Source organism: Aspergillus vadensis (genome assembly GCF_003184925.1).
Source record: "Aspergillus vadensis CBS 113365 unplaced genomic scaffold BO88scaffold_16, whole genome shotgun sequence".
Taxonomy (NCBI): domain Eukaryota; kingdom Fungi; phylum Ascomycota; class Eurotiomycetes; order Eurotiales; family Aspergillaceae; genus Aspergillus; species Aspergillus vadensis.
In genome coordinates, this window is record NW_020292054.1 from 601,147 (window position 1) to 617,742 (window position 16,596).

The 16,596-nt window shown below is 47.4% G+C and overlaps 5 protein-coding genes and 1 non-coding gene across 6 annotated transcripts; 4 read left to right on the top strand and 2 right to left on the bottom strand.

Annotated features, from left to right (window-relative positions):
* Nucleotides 1-297: 297 nt before the first annotated feature.
* On the top strand, nt 298-1,700 carry BO88DRAFT_391414 (uncharacterized protein; the record flags this gene model as incomplete). Its single annotated transcript, XM_025705003.1, has 4 exons — nt 298-658; nt 727-825; nt 890-1,263; nt 1,319-1,700. The coding sequence occupies exons 1-4, from the start codon at nt 467-469 to the stop codon at nt 1,698-1,700; spliced, it is 1,047 nt and encodes a 348-aa protein (XP_025561504.1). The 5' UTR covers nt 298-466.
* A 1,260-nt stretch (nt 1,701-2,960) lies between these two features.
* BO88DRAFT_368510 (cytochrome P450) lies at nt 2,961-4,922 on the top strand (the record flags this gene model as incomplete). The annotated part of the gene is made up of 3 exons (XM_025704117.1): nt 2,961-3,603; nt 3,657-4,110; nt 4,172-4,922. The coding sequence occupies 3 exons, from the start codon at nt 2,961-2,963 to the stop codon at nt 4,806-4,808; spliced, it is 1,734 nt and encodes a 577-aa protein (XP_025561505.1). The 3' UTR covers nt 4,809-4,922.
* A 703-nt stretch (nt 4,923-5,625) lies between these two features.
* BO88DRAFT_465613 (Pfs, NACHT and WD domain protein) lies at nt 5,626-10,019 on the top strand (the record flags this gene model as incomplete). Its single annotated transcript, XM_025711425.1, has 4 exons — nt 5,626-6,258; nt 6,304-6,882; nt 7,174-8,223; nt 8,274-10,019. The coding sequence occupies 4 exons, from the start codon at nt 5,626-5,628 to the stop codon at nt 10,017-10,019; spliced, it is 4,008 nt and encodes a 1,335-aa protein (XP_025561506.1).
* Nucleotides 10,020-10,452: 433 nt separating this feature from the next.
* BO88DRAFT_465617 (uncharacterized protein) lies at nt 10,453-11,020 on the bottom strand (the record flags this gene model as incomplete). Its single annotated transcript, XM_025711426.1, has 3 exons — nt 10,453-10,506; nt 10,567-10,794; nt 10,892-11,020. The coding sequence occupies 3 exons, from the start codon at nt 11,018-11,020 to the stop codon at nt 10,453-10,455; spliced, it is 411 nt and encodes a 136-aa protein (XP_025561507.1).
* Nucleotides 11,021-12,268: 1,248 nt separating this feature from the next.
* BO88DRAFT_t181 lies at nt 12,269-12,352 on the top strand. The gene has a single exon. It is a non-coding gene; the product is annotated as a tRNA-Thr (tRNA).
* Nucleotides 12,353-12,884: 532 nt separating this feature from the next.
* On the bottom strand, nt 12,885-14,811 carry BO88DRAFT_489147 (cytochrome P450; the record flags this gene model as incomplete). Its single annotated transcript, XM_025712676.1, has 7 exons — nt 12,885-13,299; nt 13,354-13,625; nt 13,677-13,921; nt 13,970-14,121; nt 14,173-14,364; nt 14,426-14,555; nt 14,619-14,811. The coding sequence occupies 7 exons, from the start codon at nt 14,809-14,811 to the stop codon at nt 12,921-12,923; spliced, it is 1,563 nt and encodes a 520-aa protein (XP_025561508.1). The 3' UTR covers nt 12,885-12,920.
* Between the last annotated feature and the right edge of the window lie 1,785 nt (nt 14,812-16,596).

Genomic DNA, 16,596 nt, shown 5'->3' on the forward strand with positions numbered 1-16,596 from the left:
GAGTATGAAGGGACATATGCACAGCCAATATATGCTATACTTGGTGATGATCTGACAGATGCAGCCTCAAATGCAGCAATGTGTAGGCTGATACCCAATACCCGGTGTGACAGTACCTGACATACATCAATACACCGACCCACCGGTATTCAGCTGTATTGCATCGGCCCCCATCTGCATAAGTTGCTTGGTCAGTTGCTTAGCGTTATAACATTAGTTGTTATCAGACAGCGTCTGGCCTGATGCTCAAACTGCGGTCATCATTTAGCCCCATGGGGGCTGTTTCTTCATGGGGGCTGGCTGTTGCAGGAACTCCGCCTCGCAGGATCCTCGTATTCCAAGTCCATACTCCGCCTTTTCTCCAGGCCTGATCCTGCCATCCACTCCCCCATTCCTCTCTTTTGTGTACTTTCTCCTTGGTTGTTCTCGGTGGCTCTGGAAGACAACACTACTGAACTCTGCCAAAATGTCAAGTCTAACAGCAGCTCAAATCACGGCAATGGAAGCCAATCCGGGTGCGACCCGTGCTCCCGGAATCATTGCCTGCGCATCAATCACGATGGCCGCCAGCGCTGCAGGCGTTATCCTGCGAGTGATAGCCCGATCTATCACGTCGATGCGGTTAGGTCTCGACGACTACTTTATCATAGTGGCATTGGTAAGGCCCATTAGGCTTGACGGGACAGTGAGTTCGGAGAACTCAAGCTCACCTTTTCTGGCTGGTAGTTCTTCAACGTTGCATTCAACGTCTCAATCTACATAACCATCCACTTTGGCATGGGAAAGCACATTGTCTATGTAACCGATGCGAAGGGTCTAACATTGGTGAGCTAAACTAAATTCTATTACCCACCCCACCCTCACACAACGCTAATATACAGACACACAGTCCATAACCATCGCCGAGTGCTTCTACTGTCTCGCCATCTGCTTCACCAAGCTCTCCATTCTAACATTCTACGGTCGGATCTTCCCACAGCGATGGTTCCGCCTCATGACCTGGTTCATGGCCTTCGTCGTGGTTGCGTATAACTTCTGCAGCGTGCTCGCCACCTGGCTACAATGTGTTCCTCTCTCTCACGCCTGGGATCCTTCCGTACCCGCCACCTGCATAGATTACTACGCCGTCGTGGTATTCAGCGGCGTGACAAACGTCGTCACTGACTTTATCATCCTGAGCATGCCCCTCTCTGTTATCCATCAACTACACATGAGCAGTCGCAAGAAACGCATGCTGGCATCCGTCTTTGCTCTTGGATTTGGGTCCGTTCTTTCCCATCCCACCAAAGAGTATGACACTAATCTTATACAACATCAGAACCTGCATCGCCTCCATCCTCCGTTGCATCGAAGCTCAAGCCCTCAACTCCACCGACTCCAGCTGGGACCTGCAAGGCGCCATCGACTGCACCTCCGTCGAGATATGCGTCGCCATGATAACGGCCTGCATGCCCTCCATGCGCCCGCTGGTCTCGAAGATATTCAAGTCGAACGCTACCCAGGCAAACTCGAAGATGGACCCCACGGTTGGGACTTATAAAATGTCGACGCAGAAGGGGACGCGCAGTCGGGCGGACCGCGGTTGGTCGGCGATCGATCATGAGGAGACACAGAGGCTCCCGGAGGAAAGGTCCGCCGATGAACTTTCGTTGGGGAGTTTGAAGCAAGCGTACCGTGCTGATGTAAGGCAGGCGGTGTGATGGCTGTCACTTTTTATTATTTTCCTTTTGTTTTTGTTGTATTATTGGCGTGTCGGAAAGGAGAACGTTGGATGTATATAGGATAATCGGGGCGCATCTTGGGGTTGTTTTGGTGTATCTGATAGTTTGAACGGCGTTAGGTTTGGATGTATAATACCTTGATGACTTATAAAGCTTTTTATATATAGGTACAGAAGAGGTCGTTAGCAAATCTTGGAAAAATCCGCAGATTTGTGTGAAAGCTGAGTCCAAACAAACAGTAGCGCGTTATCACGCCACTATGTCCGGACTTTGTGCAAGAATGTGAGATATCACGCCAAACCGTGTCTCACTTCGAGCGACCTGCGTTCTGTTGGAGATATTATCTTTCAAAAGTCTCTGTTGGCAGTATATACCCAGATCTTATTCAAGCAATAAGTTAATCAACACAGAAAGTTTGTCTGTATGACTCTAATCTGACCACCACCACCCTCTGATCAAAAGCGGGGCCGAGCGCAGCCGATGATGCAGCATTATAAGGGACGTTATTACACCTCAACTTTTGAGCCTCACCGGCCTAGATTTGTTTATCTTTACTTTCTGCATTTCATAGATACGATAGTTTGCATTCCTCGTGATATTCCATGGATCCTGTTCCGAGCCCTATAAAAGCTGCGTCATACAACACGTGTATATATAACTTTTGGAGATGTATAGTGATATTCTATATCTCCAAAGTTTGCTACCAACTTTACCAAGTCAAAGTAGAGCAAGTGTGAAGAGATATTCTCATTCTCTTATCATCGTCCGCCATATTTAGGCTTCAGTTTCCACTGGTCTGTTCTTAATGATCAAGCACTGGGTTGCAGTATACAGTACGGCTGACTGACCTCATTGAAGTCCTGACAGTAAGGGCTTAATAAAAAAATGTTTCCAACCGTCTAAAGGATATTAGAACGAATCAACTGTTGTGGAAAGTAATGTCCGACTCCACCGGCATTGCGTGCATTGACTTCAAAATATATGGTGGATACTGAAGATTAGGCGGAGCAGCCAATCAGCAATGTCGCAACCGTCTCCCGAAAGGGTATAGCCTACTTACATTCAATATGGATTGATGATCTGTCTCGTAAATGCCGAGAAGAAACTCGAAGCGGAATTGCAATAGAGCGTCCTTATTGGTATGTTTCTCTTGGCGCTGTGATCCCCACATCCTGCCAAGAGCATAGGCATATATAAGTAGTAAGCACAATGCCTTCGGAGAATCCCAGACTAGACAGAATGGCCTTGTTCCTTGATCTTTTGGACACTGTAAAGGAGAAAGGCCCTCTCCTGGCAGCTGCCGGAATCAGTGCCCATGTTTTCTACTGGTCACGCGGAGAACGCGGCGCCAAGGAGGGCCGTGCTTGGGTCTATGCGAATCTGATCGTGAATACCCTAGCCCTATTGACGACAGTCAACAACCATGGAAGGTGGACAAGCATCTATGCGTGGCTTCTAGGCATCGGTACTGTGTCCATACTAAACATCTGCTTTTATGTCTCCCTCTTCGCCTCGATCCTAACCTACCGCGCCTTCTTCCATCGTCTACATCACTTCTCAGGCCCATTCTCTCTCAAGCTCTCCAAATTCGTAACCGGATACGAGAACCTCGAGAAAAACCGAAACTTCGAACGGGTATGGAACCTACACAGACAGTACGGGGATATTGTCCGAACAGGGCCCCAGGAACTTAGCATCCTGTCGGCTGAAGCCATCGATGTCATCTATGGACCTTCAAGCAAATGTACCCGTGGCCCGTGGTATGATCGTCTAAAGGGTTCGGGTGACTTCACGCATGACTATGCCGTGTTTCATATGCGTGATCCGGCCGTGCACTCGCAGCGGAGGAAGGCTCTTTGGGATAAGGTGTTTAGTGGAAGAGGTTGGTGATCATGTCCTCCTGGATGTGTTACATCGTGCTCACTGAATCAACAGCACTGAAATCCTACCAACCAATGGTCATCCGCACGACGGAAAGGTTCCTCGACGCTTTGGCGCACCGTGTCAACCAACCTCTTTCTGTCCCCAGTACCATGTCACTCCTCAGCTACGATATCATGGGAGTCGTAGGCTGGGGCTATTCCTTCAATAATATCGAGACTTGGGAGTTGAACCCTAGTCTGAGCTTCGTCAAGAACATGCGGAATGGCCAGCATGTCATGGTACATACGCCGTGGCTTATCAGCTTGTTGATGAGCCTGCCCGGTGCTGGTAGTGCTATTCGAGAGTATGGAAATTGGATCCAGGATCGTATCCAGGAGAAGCGGAAGCAAGAAGAAATAAATGAAGTGCCTGGGGAGGACATTATGACGAGGATGCTGCCGTCCATGCGCGACTTATCTAAGAAGGCGTTGTATAGTGAGGGAGAGCTGCTTGTTATTGCTGGAGGGTGAGTCACACTACCAATCATTGAATTTGTCATTGACATCTAACTGATGAACTACGAACAGAGACACCAGCTCCGTCACAATGAGTGTCATAATCTACCACCTGGCCCTCAACCCGTCCATCCAACGAAAGCTCCAAGCCGAACTCGACTCCACAGCAGTAAAACGCCAAACAGACCCAGCACCGTCCACCGAATCCCCCGAAGACATCTACTACCGCTCCATATCCTCCCTCCCCTACCTAAACGCCTGTGTCAGCGAAGCCCTCCGCATACAGCCACCAGTGCACGGTGGCATCCAGCGCAAGACACCACCAGAAGGCATCCACATTCCCAATGATAAGGGAGCCTCTACGTTCATTCCGGGGGATACAATAGTCAGTGTGCCGATTCTACCCGTCCAGAACGATCCGCGGTACTATCGAAGCCCCGAAGAGTTCATCCCCGAGCGCTGGACGGACGAGAAGCCAGATTGGATTATGAATAAAGCGGCATATTTCCCGTTTGTGGGTGGTGCGTATAGTTGTGTTGGGAAGGGGTTAGCGTATATTGAGTTGAGGGTTGTGGTGGCTATGCTGTTTGGGAGGTTTGATGTGCGGTTGGCGGAAGGGGAGGATGGAAGGAGGTTCAGGGAGGAGACGAGGGATACATTTGTCGCGAATTTAGGAGAGTTGAAGGTTGTGTTTAGTGAGAGGAGGTAGTAGGGGTCTTCTGTAGGCTGTTTTGGATGACGGTACGTCTTTGTTTCCTGTTTGTATGTAGTTAGGTATGGAAGAGCGCGGGGCAGTTTTGAACTCTTCAAAATTAGAATGTAGTGTATTCAAGATATATATATTTTTGATCTGTTCATATCTGCGTATTCACATTCACTTCAATATGGTGAGAGAAAGCAAAAATGACGGCAATGAAAATCAAATGTAAGGAATTCCCAAATTTGCTATGATATATATGCATATGGGCCAGAAGTAGGATTATCACATTTCTCAAATGCCCAACATCCAGGAATGGAAACACCCAAAAAACAAAAAGAAAAAGAGAGAGAGAGAGAGAGAAATAGGAAACTACAAGCGAATGTACTAGTGAATAACATCAAATATAACCTTAAAACTCATCAAAATCGATAAGCTCAGAACATGAAAGAGGATTGAAGAAACTTATGTATAACAAGAAACCCTGGAAAACCAAGCCTTTATTTTTTTCTTGGGCTGACTGGGCGCTGAAATAGACACATAACGGGGAGAAACAATGGCCGCTAAGAACAGTTTATCCGATGGAAGTCACGGGCTAACAGTCTCCGATTCGCCCATCCGGTGGAGTTTAAATGGATCTAGTACGCGCCTAAGATCCCGCAATAGCGTCACAATAACCACTGAAATGAACCCACGTATAATCCACGGACAGGGGTGGGATATAGCGTGGCTGGAAACCCTGAAATTGCGGTTTCGCCCACCTTTTTAGCTCGAAAATGCTACGCTTCTACATTATTTCCACTATGGCATCAAATTCGAACACAATAAGATGTATCCTTCAATGACAGGGTTTCGAGCAAGGGTCCGTCAGAAATTGGAGGCATTCCGAGGGGGAAAGCCGAGAAAGCAAAGCACTCAGGTTGAAGGTCCTCACACGAAGAATGATTCAATTTCCCCGACTCAAGGGGAATCTGAATATCATGACACTGCAAGAATTGTGGAAGAGAATGGGCATGTCCCTCCTAGCGGGGCCACCCAACAAGAAAAGCCAGAAGCAAACGAACACGCTCTTCATCATCTTAACCAGAAGGTGACCTCGACAGAATGTTTGACCACCATCCACAATACTCTTTGGAACAAAGCCTACAACAATCTAATGCAGGATCCAAAAAAGGCAAAGTATGTGCAAGCATACGAAAAATTGGTGTTGGCGGTCTTTCTCGAAACGCCCATCTTTGATGTAGCTGGTGAAGGTATTAGTCCTCGCTTAGATTTGGGAGAAGAACGAATGCGAGCAATAGTCGCAAGGGCCCTGGAAAGGGTTGAAGATAATAAAAATGTTATCGAGACAATGAATGATGTTTCCGGTGTTTTAACGCAAGTAAAGGCATTCCTTGACATTCCGTTACAAAGCATCCCACAGACCGCGCTTCCGTGGGCAGTGATTTGTTCCACAATTGATGTAAGTATACTCAACTCGTGTTCTGGATCCATGTTGACTGATTAGATTTTGGTCAGGCCAGCCAAAGCAGCAGCAGATCTGTATAATGGAGTGGCGTACGTTGTTTCCCGAATGAGCTGGTATTCAAAAGCTGTAGACAAGCTGTTGAGTGACCAGAATATTAAGAACAATACATCGCTGGGAGAGATGAATCACAGTCTCGAGACTGGGATTGTTGATCTCTACGAGTCAATGCTTTTCTATCAAATTAAGAGCGTCTGCTTCTATTACAAAAGTCAACTTCTCGTTCTGCTCCGGGGCTTTCTCGATTTGGATGATTGGAGCGGGAACCTGAATGCTGTCAAAGATGCAGAAAAGGTGCTTCAAAGCGACTTCACCCTCTATAACCAGGAACATATTAAGGATCAGATCAGACAGATAACTATAGCCAGTGAGCACCAGAAAAAATTAGACGAATACCGCAACTGTCTGCAGTCCCTCCGCTGGATTGACCCTCGAGCTGAGATCGGAGATATACAAGCCCGAAATGAGAGCATCATTGAAGAGCTGTATACATGGATTCTTCTGACGGATGAATACAGACAGTTCAGCAAGTGGGATCATATCACACCTGCACGTTTGTGGGTTAGCGGTCAGGCAGGAACTGGAAAGACGATGCTCTTGATCGGCATTATAAAAGATCTGATTTCTCGTGGACTTGTTGATACAGAACGCCCGTTAATTCTATATTTTTTCTGTCAAGCCACGAATGACCAAGCCAACAACGGCGTTGCCGTTCTACGCAGTCTAATATGGCTGTTGCTTCTGGAACAACCACTCCTGATTTCACACATTCAGAAGGAATACTTTCATTCGGCAAGCAGGCTGCTTACGGATAAAAATGCGTTCACAACTCTACGTGACATCCTCAGAAAGATGCTGGAGGATAAATCCTTGAAACGAGCCATCATTATCATTGATGCCATGGATGAATGCGAGGATCAGAGCAGAGAACTACTGACTAAATTTATCGATGATGCGTCCTCGGCAGAAGAGATGTTCAATATAAAGTGGCTCGTCTCCAGCCGGCCACTGCCAGAAATACCAGCAAGTGTGCAGGACCCCACTCTGCCAGCACACAGACTTCTGAAGCTCGATGGACATGACATGTCGCACTCTATCGACAAATATATCGATATCAAGATGGTTCAGCTCAGACATAAGGCACGTAAGAAGAATCGTGTCGAGGAAATAGCTGCTAAATTGAAAGCTGAAGCAAGCAACACTTACATCTGGGTGTCATTGGTCTGCAGAGAGCTCATTAACGCCCATGAATTCATGTGGGCCGAAATTGTCGACAGAATTCCCAAAGATTTGGAAGACCTCTATGGCTACCTGCTCGATAGATTGGCCAATCTAAACTCCAAAATTATGTCATCATGCTGCAGGAATGTCCTCATGGCTGCTATGCTTGCTAGAGATCCCCTGGCTTTGTCCGAGATTGAAATTCTAGCAGAACTTCCAGAAGGCGAGGACACAGCCGAAGCTGTCGTCCAGGAATGTCGGTCTTTTCTGACCATTCGAAACAATACCGTGTACCTGGTCCATCAATCAGCGCAAGATTATCTGCAAAAGCATTATCGAAGACTCTACAATGTCTCTTCGGCCACGCTTCATCACCAAATGTATAAAAGAGCCCTCCATGGTTTGAGAAAGAACTTGAAGCAAAACATATATGGCGTGTCTCATTACGGAATTGCGATAAAAGATGTACAAATCCCCAGTCCAGACCCTTTGAATTGTGTTCGGTATGCATGTCGCTACTGGGTCTATCATCTAGTCCAAAGTGGCTGCACGTCCACAGACATGGAGGATATCCTTTCGTTCTTCAACACACATTTTCTTCACTGGCTAGAGGCAATGAGTTTGCTGGGGCTGTTTCCCGACACTGTGAGGCTTGTTGGTCAATTGAAATCCATTTCAGAAGTAAGCCAGTGGGTATAAGCGAGCCTGTACTTAGACTAATATTCAACCAGACTGAGAACGTTCCTGCACTATTGGACTTTTTAATGGACGCCGAAAGGTTTATCTTGCAGAACCTGCCAATTGCGACCGCAGCGCCTCTTCAGCTCTATGTCTCCTGCCTTATATATTCGCCCGAAAGAAGTATCGTCAGGTGCATGTTCGGAAAGAAAGCCTGCAAATGGATCCTGCGAACAGTTGGCGCTGACATGGAATGGGGCGCACTGCTCCAAACACTTGAGCATTCCCATCGGGTATGCTCTGTTGCATTCTCTACAGATGGACAGCTGGTGGCATCAGGCTCTTCAGATAAAACGGTCAAAGTATGGGACACGCTCACAGGGAATTTACAAAAGATAATTGATCATACAGGTTGGGTTAGAGCTGTGGCGTTTTCACCAGACAACAAGCTACTAGCTTCTGGATTAAGTGATGGTACCATCAGGCTATGGGATACAATCTCATGGCGTGAAACAGGAAGACTCGAGCAATCTGGAGACATCGCTCATCTGATGTTCTCTCTGAATAACCAGCTATTGGGGTCTGCATCATTCGATGGCGTGGTGAAGGTGTGGGAGAAGGGGACGTGGAGACTTAGGTGGGAATGGCGACCTTCGGGCCAAACATCATCGCTCGCACGCACGGCCTTCTCTCTGAATGGTCAGGTATTGGTAGCAGCCACAATACGCGCCCATGCTCCTAAAATAGTAGCTCTGGTGAATATAGAGACCGATACTACAGTGCACGAGCTCGCTCACTTGGGCAGGATCACGAATGTGGCATTTTCCCCAGACAATCGGATGTTGGCCTGTACCTCAGATGATAGGACTATCACACTGTGGGATACTGCGACGTGGAATATCAAGCACACAATTCATGACGAACATGTGCTTGATTTGACTGTCTTTTCCCCGGATAGCAATTTCATCTCTGCAGGTCCATTGCAAAACTCTGTTCAACTGTGGAGTACAAAAAGTGGAACGCTAGAACATACACTAAAGGGTCATGCTGACTATGCTACAACTGTTGCCTTCTCGCCTAACGGCCAGTTGGTGGCATCGGGGTCACATGATAAGACAGTCAAGCTATGGAAAGTGACCCCGGGGAAGGAGGAGTCAAGCCTGGACTATCACTCAGAGCCAATAGAAGGTGTGATACTTTCACCAGATGGTCGGTTGGTGGCAACATACTCTTTGGATTCCACAGTCAAATTATGGGGTGCAGAGAATGGGAAATTGGTGCGAACCCTCAAAGGCCACCACGACGAAGTGACAGCAGCTGCCTTCTCTCCAGGCAGCAAGCTACTCGCCTCCAGTTCATCTGATCGGACAGTCAGAGTATGGGATACCGAGAACGGGCAACAGAAATGGAAATTCGACCATGGTAGTAAAATGCTATGTCTGGTCTATTTCTTTGCGGAAAACCAAGTGCTGGCTACAGATTTCGGGCAAAACACATTTCAAATATGGAACACAGAAACAGGACACCCTGAACAGACTGGTGGCATCTACGATCCTCGCATTCGAAGTATACTTCGCACCAATCCTACAAAACAAGACATGTCTGCCAAGTGCAAGATCTCCGTTGAGGACGACTGGGTTATTCTTAATAATAAGAAAAGTATTTGGTTGCCTCCAGAATACCGAAACAACGTATTTGACGATGCATGGGCAACTCGGGAGAATGCTCTTATAATTGGGGCTCAATCCGGCCGAGTTTACTTCGTTTGGTTGGATCCAGATGCATTGAGAGATGTATGATATGCTGACAGAAACCCATGAGAAAGAATATCCTTCAACTCCCGCAAAACCAGGTTATCTCCACTTGTGGTTATGTTTCCTTTTTTTTTCTCTATTCTGTCTTGATCTCCTGGTCTTTTTCTTTCTTCCGTTTCATGATTCACTCTCGATCAAAATATGTACACATCTGCGGCAGGTCCAAGTGCCGCACAAGGCTTCATTCACGCTGAGCAGCGTGTACAGGCTAGACATGCCGGATTGACTGAAACAAGTTGTGTTGAATAAGTTGTGCTAGATGAGCACGTGTGCCTACTTTCTTCATGCTTTCATAATAGTTAAAAAACACAGAGCAATGCTACAATGTTTTAGAAAATAGACATCATTGTATTTTCTTTCCCCTACCACCATCCCAACCATCTATCGTCTACCACAAACCCACCTCACCCTTCCACCCTCAAACAATCGTAACATTCGTCACCGCTGTCCCCACAACAAACTCATACGAAAGCTACACATTCAGCAAATCATCATCAAAGTCTCCTAACAAATCAATAGGAATCGAACTTACCCCCACCAAATACGGCCTAACAACCCCGATCTGCGCTGGGCCCGTTACATCTGGCACTGTGACAGTGAAGTTCTCATACGGGTAAGGGGGTCCGTTAGACTGTGGATCATAGGGACCGCTGTATAGGAGATTCCCGATAGCAGAGTCGGGGGCGGTGCATCCTGAGCTCCCGGAGCAGGTTTCGATGCCGATGGCGATGCCGATTTCGGCGATATTTTCGGGGAACCCCTATTCCAAGAAGGAAAGCATGAGTGAGGGAGTAAGTATTGTGTAGTCATGGGGTAGATGGGAAGGAATGCAAAGGTGGAGAGTGGGATGGACGTACCGGACGGCCGATCTGCACTGTTATTGTTTCTCCGGCTTTCAGCTCCGTGCCGGCGGCGGGGGACTCGATGTAGATGCCCTGGGCTAGGGCGGTAGCTGTGTAGAGAGCGAGAGAGAGGATGTACTTCATGGTGTATGTGTAGTTATTGCAATTATCGGAAGAAAAATGAAAATCTGTTGTGGATTCGAAAGAAGTTCGTCAAGTAATGACAATAATGAAACTTGACATCGGTCGGGAGAATGGGTATATATATACTTTTTACAGTCGCTGGCACTACAAATAGAATAACTATTGCACAAGAGCTAGACAGGGCACTTCATGTTGTACTACTTGCTTTTTTCAGGCACCTCAGTCAGTCACTATGAATAGGGTCGCGGCATATCGTTGGTAGGGCTCCGCCACGGCTCTGAGACATCAGGCCTCCCATGCGTATTTGCGACCAATAAGAGCGATAGTGTGAATGGCTCTGGGTACACGGCAGTATTTTCAACGTTAGGGATACGTGATATATCTAGAAAAAGTAATAAAAATATTAAATAAGTCGATCTAAGCAAGACTGCGCATACTCTAGTATGTTGGGGTCAAGGTAGGTGACAGGCGGATATATTCCTAGACAGGAGAAAAAGAACGAGGGGTATAAGTTTCGAAAGACCAGCGTGCTTCCATTATCGACACCAAGAAATATTCTACACTATTACAATGAGCTTGATGCAAAGCTTATTTTATGCTAAGTCATATGTCGGGGCTCCTCATATGACCTGGCTTATATGCAAGGCAGCCCAGCCGGGGACCCCAGTAAGCTGACTGGTAAGAGGCTGTCTTGTGCTGTCCTTGGACCCTGGATGCAGGCTGGACAAGATAACACGATGTCTTAAGGTGAGTTTACTTGTCAGTCCCTGCTTGAAGCCCAGCAGGTACTAGCACAGACGAATTGACGCTATTGAGTGCGACATATCCGGGGTATTAGTAGCTCCGTGGCCGACGCATCACCTACTGTGTGTTGGATGGGTCATCTTGAGGAGTACTCTGTATGTTGAGCCTTTTAGCTATTCGGTGTTTATCATGGTCGGCTGACATTCACCATGGCTGATGGTTCACTCATCTATCTATATTTGGAGCATAACATTGCGATCCTTCGAGGTAGTGAGACTAAGCCCGCGGACGCCTAGGTACCGCGACTAGACCATGAGTATAGCACAGTACTAGGTATAAACTTTTCTTTGGTATATTCTAATAATCAACTCATTATTCATTTGTAAAGACAATGTGACACGATTTCATCCATAATATGTTCATGGACGACCGACCGATCGATTGACAGGTACCGGTCTACCTCCCCTACATAGATATTTACTCCGCCTCAGATTCATAAGAATCGCCTTTATAGCTCAGTGGTAGAGCGCTTGACTTGTATCCTTTACGGTTATCAAGAGGTCCGTGGTTCAATCCCGCGTGGAGGCATTTCTTTTTTTTTTTTTCCGCTCGGCCTTGTCTTGGCTCCTATGGCTAACTCTCTCTTCCTTCTACCCTAACCCTCCCTCACACATTGTTACACAGTTAACATCTAGATACTATGGTAATCGCAGCACCTGCAAAATATTCTCAGCCACAAATTCTTCATCAGTGAAGCCCTTGCGTCTGCACTTCAATAATTTCTCCACATAACTGCGACCGGATCACACGGATAATGGATCCGGTCGGTCCGTTCCGTTGAGTCGGGAGATCGGATCCAATGGAACTCTGTGTAAGGGACAACAAGCAAACATTGCATTCATTTTGTTTATCCGAATCATGGTTGCATTATGCTATGCAGCAGGGTAGAGAACACGCGTTCTACTTAGCTCCAAATAGACGCGGTTGTGTTTATTTATTCATGTATACTGACAGTCTTTGCAGTCCTGATCGTGTTGGACCGATCCTACTCGACGCGTTATGTATCACACTGTTCAAGCAAACAAAAATATTCCTCACACAAATTGCCACATTCCAACATCAACCTATCCCTCTAACATTCCATTTCTGCATGTCCTCAAATCCCCAACTCCTTCGCATGACTAGCCTCCCACGGAAACTCCCTCTCCACAGCCCTCACCAACTCCTCATGGCCCTTACTCCTCGGCTTCAGATCCACCTCGAACGGAACAGGATGGCTAATGGTCCCTGAAGAAAACTCGACCCGAATAGGCACTTCCTTACCATCTCGTACCTTCTTTCGAATATCCAGTACCGCCAGTGCCCGTGCCACGGTGAGAAAAATGCTCTTCTCGGCGAGCAAGCGACCGGGACAGATGCGGCGGCCGAATCCGAAGGCGTATAGTCGGGGGTCTGGCTCGGGGGTTGCGCTGAGGAACCGATCAGGGTTGAATGCTTCTGGGTTGTGGTAATTGTTTGGGTCGTGGGTGAAGGCCCTGGTCTTTGTTAGGTATTGGATGAGAGAATAGGAAGGAAGGGGGGATGCGTACCAGACGTTGGGAACGATAATAGCGCCCTTGGGAATAAGATAGCCGTTGAAGATGTCTTCCTCACTAGAGGCGTGGGTTATGCTAAGGGGGGTGACGGGGTGCCATCTGAGCACTTCTTGGAATACGGCGTTGATGTAGGGGAGATTATTCTGGTCGGAGAGGTCGGGCAGTTGGGAGGTTCCTACGACCCGGTCGATTTCTTCTTGCGCCTTCTTCTGGACGGTCGGGTTGAGGGCCATGGCCATGAAGAAGCATGATAAAGCGGAGACAGTCTATGCGTGGTTAGCGGGGATATGGTGATTTTTGGGAGGATCGAGACGCACCGTATCAGCACCACCTCCGTATAAAGCTCCAGCAGAATACTTGACAACGATTTCCTCTTCTGAGCCAGGAAGGACGGTGTCTTTCTCAAGCAGACTGGAGACATACGATGGCTGATGCGTACCTTTTGCCATTTGGTCCTTTACAAAGTCGTATGTCTTGTCGTGCATGATGGCCAGTCTGTCCTTGTATTCCTTGGCTGTCTGGTTTTCCTTTCCTCCGGGAAACCAGGTGGGAAAGTATTTCACTGCGCTGTCAGCATCCAAGTCTCATCGAGGAAGAATGGCAGACTAACGGAAAGGAATAAAGTTAACCAGCCAAGCTCCTGGGAGAACGACTTGAGAGAAGTCGTCCATCGCCTTGTCCACCAGATCAACCAGGGGGTCTCTCGCATGTGGCTCGATGGTATAACCGTATCCGATACGCAGGATGATCGCTCCAGACTCTCTATAGAACGATTAGGCATAACGCAGTTATCTTGCACGCCACAGAACTTACTTGCGAAGATGATCAACCAAGTTATTCGGTGACTGTATGACGCGCAGAAGAAATCGAGTAACTTCTTTATCGACGATCCCATCGAATTTACCTGCTGCGTTGGCAGACCCGAGTTCGCGGTACGTAGCTTTCCGGTAGGCGCGAAACCGGTTGTTGTAGGGGAGAAGACCAAGTGTCTTGTCCCATCCGGATCTTGGTGTGAGAATTAGTCTCTTTTGTTGCTACTTAGGGTAGATTGATTGGTGGAACATACAACTCTGCGATGGGAAGATGAGGTCGGGAGGAGTGTTTTGCAGAGCGCTTTTCCAACATCTCCAGGGCCATGTCGGGATCATTCAGGACAACAAGAGTCTGTCCGAAGACAGTGATGGAGCTGATTGGGCCTGAAGTATAATGTCAGTATAATCAATGATGCCACTTCTAGGAAATGTTCGATGAGGATATACCATATTTCTCCTTATGATCCAACCAATGCTGCCAGTCCTTTGAACCGGGCGGCGGAAGGTCCTTAATATTGCCGATAATGGGCTTTGGAGGAGGCCCCGGGGGCAGTGGTGCAGATGTCTTCTTAGGTCCAAGAAAGACATAGAGAAAGTAGATGGACGCAAGTCCGACCAGAAGGCTAACTATGGACAACATGGTTGCAGTCCAAAGCTATGAAAGCCGGTGAGGAGGGATAGAAAAGAATTACGATGTGGGAGAAGGATTGAGAACATGTGTCTGCAGCGATGGCTGAAGCTGGAGGCAAAGCAGGGCAATTGGGCGGGGAAATCGGGGACACCAGCAGCTAGTAGCTCCTGCTGCTGCATATTCCAACACAATTCTGCAGAAAGGGATTGGATGAAAGGGGTGCAGATGCGCCACCATCGTGATAGCGCACTGAGCTACTGCAGCTGAAGTGGAACAACGGCCTCGGTATTATTATCCCTAGACATGCCATTGGTGGCAGGGAGGCCGGTTTTCAGCCCTCCCTTGTGGTGGCGCCAAATTTTTCAGCATGAATGGGACTGTCGGGATTTGAATGAGATACGGAGTACAAGTTAGGTGACATTCATTATATTTAAAGGTATGCTCCGGGTGATAAGATTCAACATTGACATCGTTGGAAGTCAGATGGGGGAGATGTAGCGTCAAAGCGCCGGTTGATCGTTGCCATCTCCGTTACTTGGCTGGAGGGGTGAAGAAGTCACAGTGTAATGACAAATGTGATCCGACCATGTTTTCTGGTCTGAAATCAAATCGGGTCATTCTAGTAAAACCCTTAAGCGGTTGAAGTCTCTATATGGGGAATATACGAAGCCAAGGTAAACAAAGGGCCAGAGAAAATAGAACGCCCTTATTATATTCAATCCGCCCTACAGTCTTACTGTCAAACTCAGCATGATCAACATGCTCGATTATGTTCCGAGCTGCTTTTTGCGACGTACACATCAGCTGCCAGTCTTTTTGTGGTGCTAAGAAGGTACTAGCTTGAAAGCCTCAATCTGAACACAGCCGCATTCCAACTTCTGGCCCTGCGACGAACAGCCGACATCCCTTGTTGCCCTTTGCCACCAGATGCCCCTTCTAGGCATTTCTTACCCTAGACATTGCACCACTATTTTCAATAACAATGAGGAGCACAATTCTGCTCCTTATGAAGCTCTACTGCAAACATCAGGCGTTTATGTTCTCATCAAGCCCTTCAGGTCCTCTTATCCCAGGGCCGAGCCACTGTTTTCGAGTGGAGACGGCACTGTTATATTTACCTGATTTATACTAAACATGTAAAGAGCACAGGCGATTAGAAATAGCAACAGAGCCTCCAGAGGAGTTGACAGACAGTCTCCAAATCCAATTGAGCTATTCAACGCAGGAATTCTGATATCTTCCGAGAAGTAAAACCTCCATAAATCTATGAAGTCTGTTAGCGAGGATGCAGAGTGTATTAACAGTAGACCTACCAATGTGTTCCTGAAGTATATCTCATAGAAGCTTCCCTTCTCGTCCAATGCCCTGAGGAAGGTCGCCAGAAGACACTCCCATAGCGAGACTTTTGTCCGCAGTTGACTGCGCTGTCGCGCTTATTTCGGGCCTTCGCCAAACGAATTGGTAATACCCGTTTGCTGGGAGCAATGTTCATACCTCCGTTTACCATGTCAGTATAGGGCAATAAAACAAAGAACCCGCTTCATCCTCCGCTCCTCCCCCAAATCCCTTGAGCGGTATAATCTGGGTACGAAGTCACTTTTGCCAAACCGCAAGATGAGTCTTGAACGTTCACCCTCATGTCGATACTTGAATTACACGACCTCTGCTGTGGCCTAATATGGCAGTATAGCATTTCAGTGTAAGCAAACCCATTGCGCAGCGTTCTTAAAGGCATCTGAAGGTGTCTTCTTTTTAAACAAAAGAGAAGTAAATACAACCTGGCTTTGGTAGCCG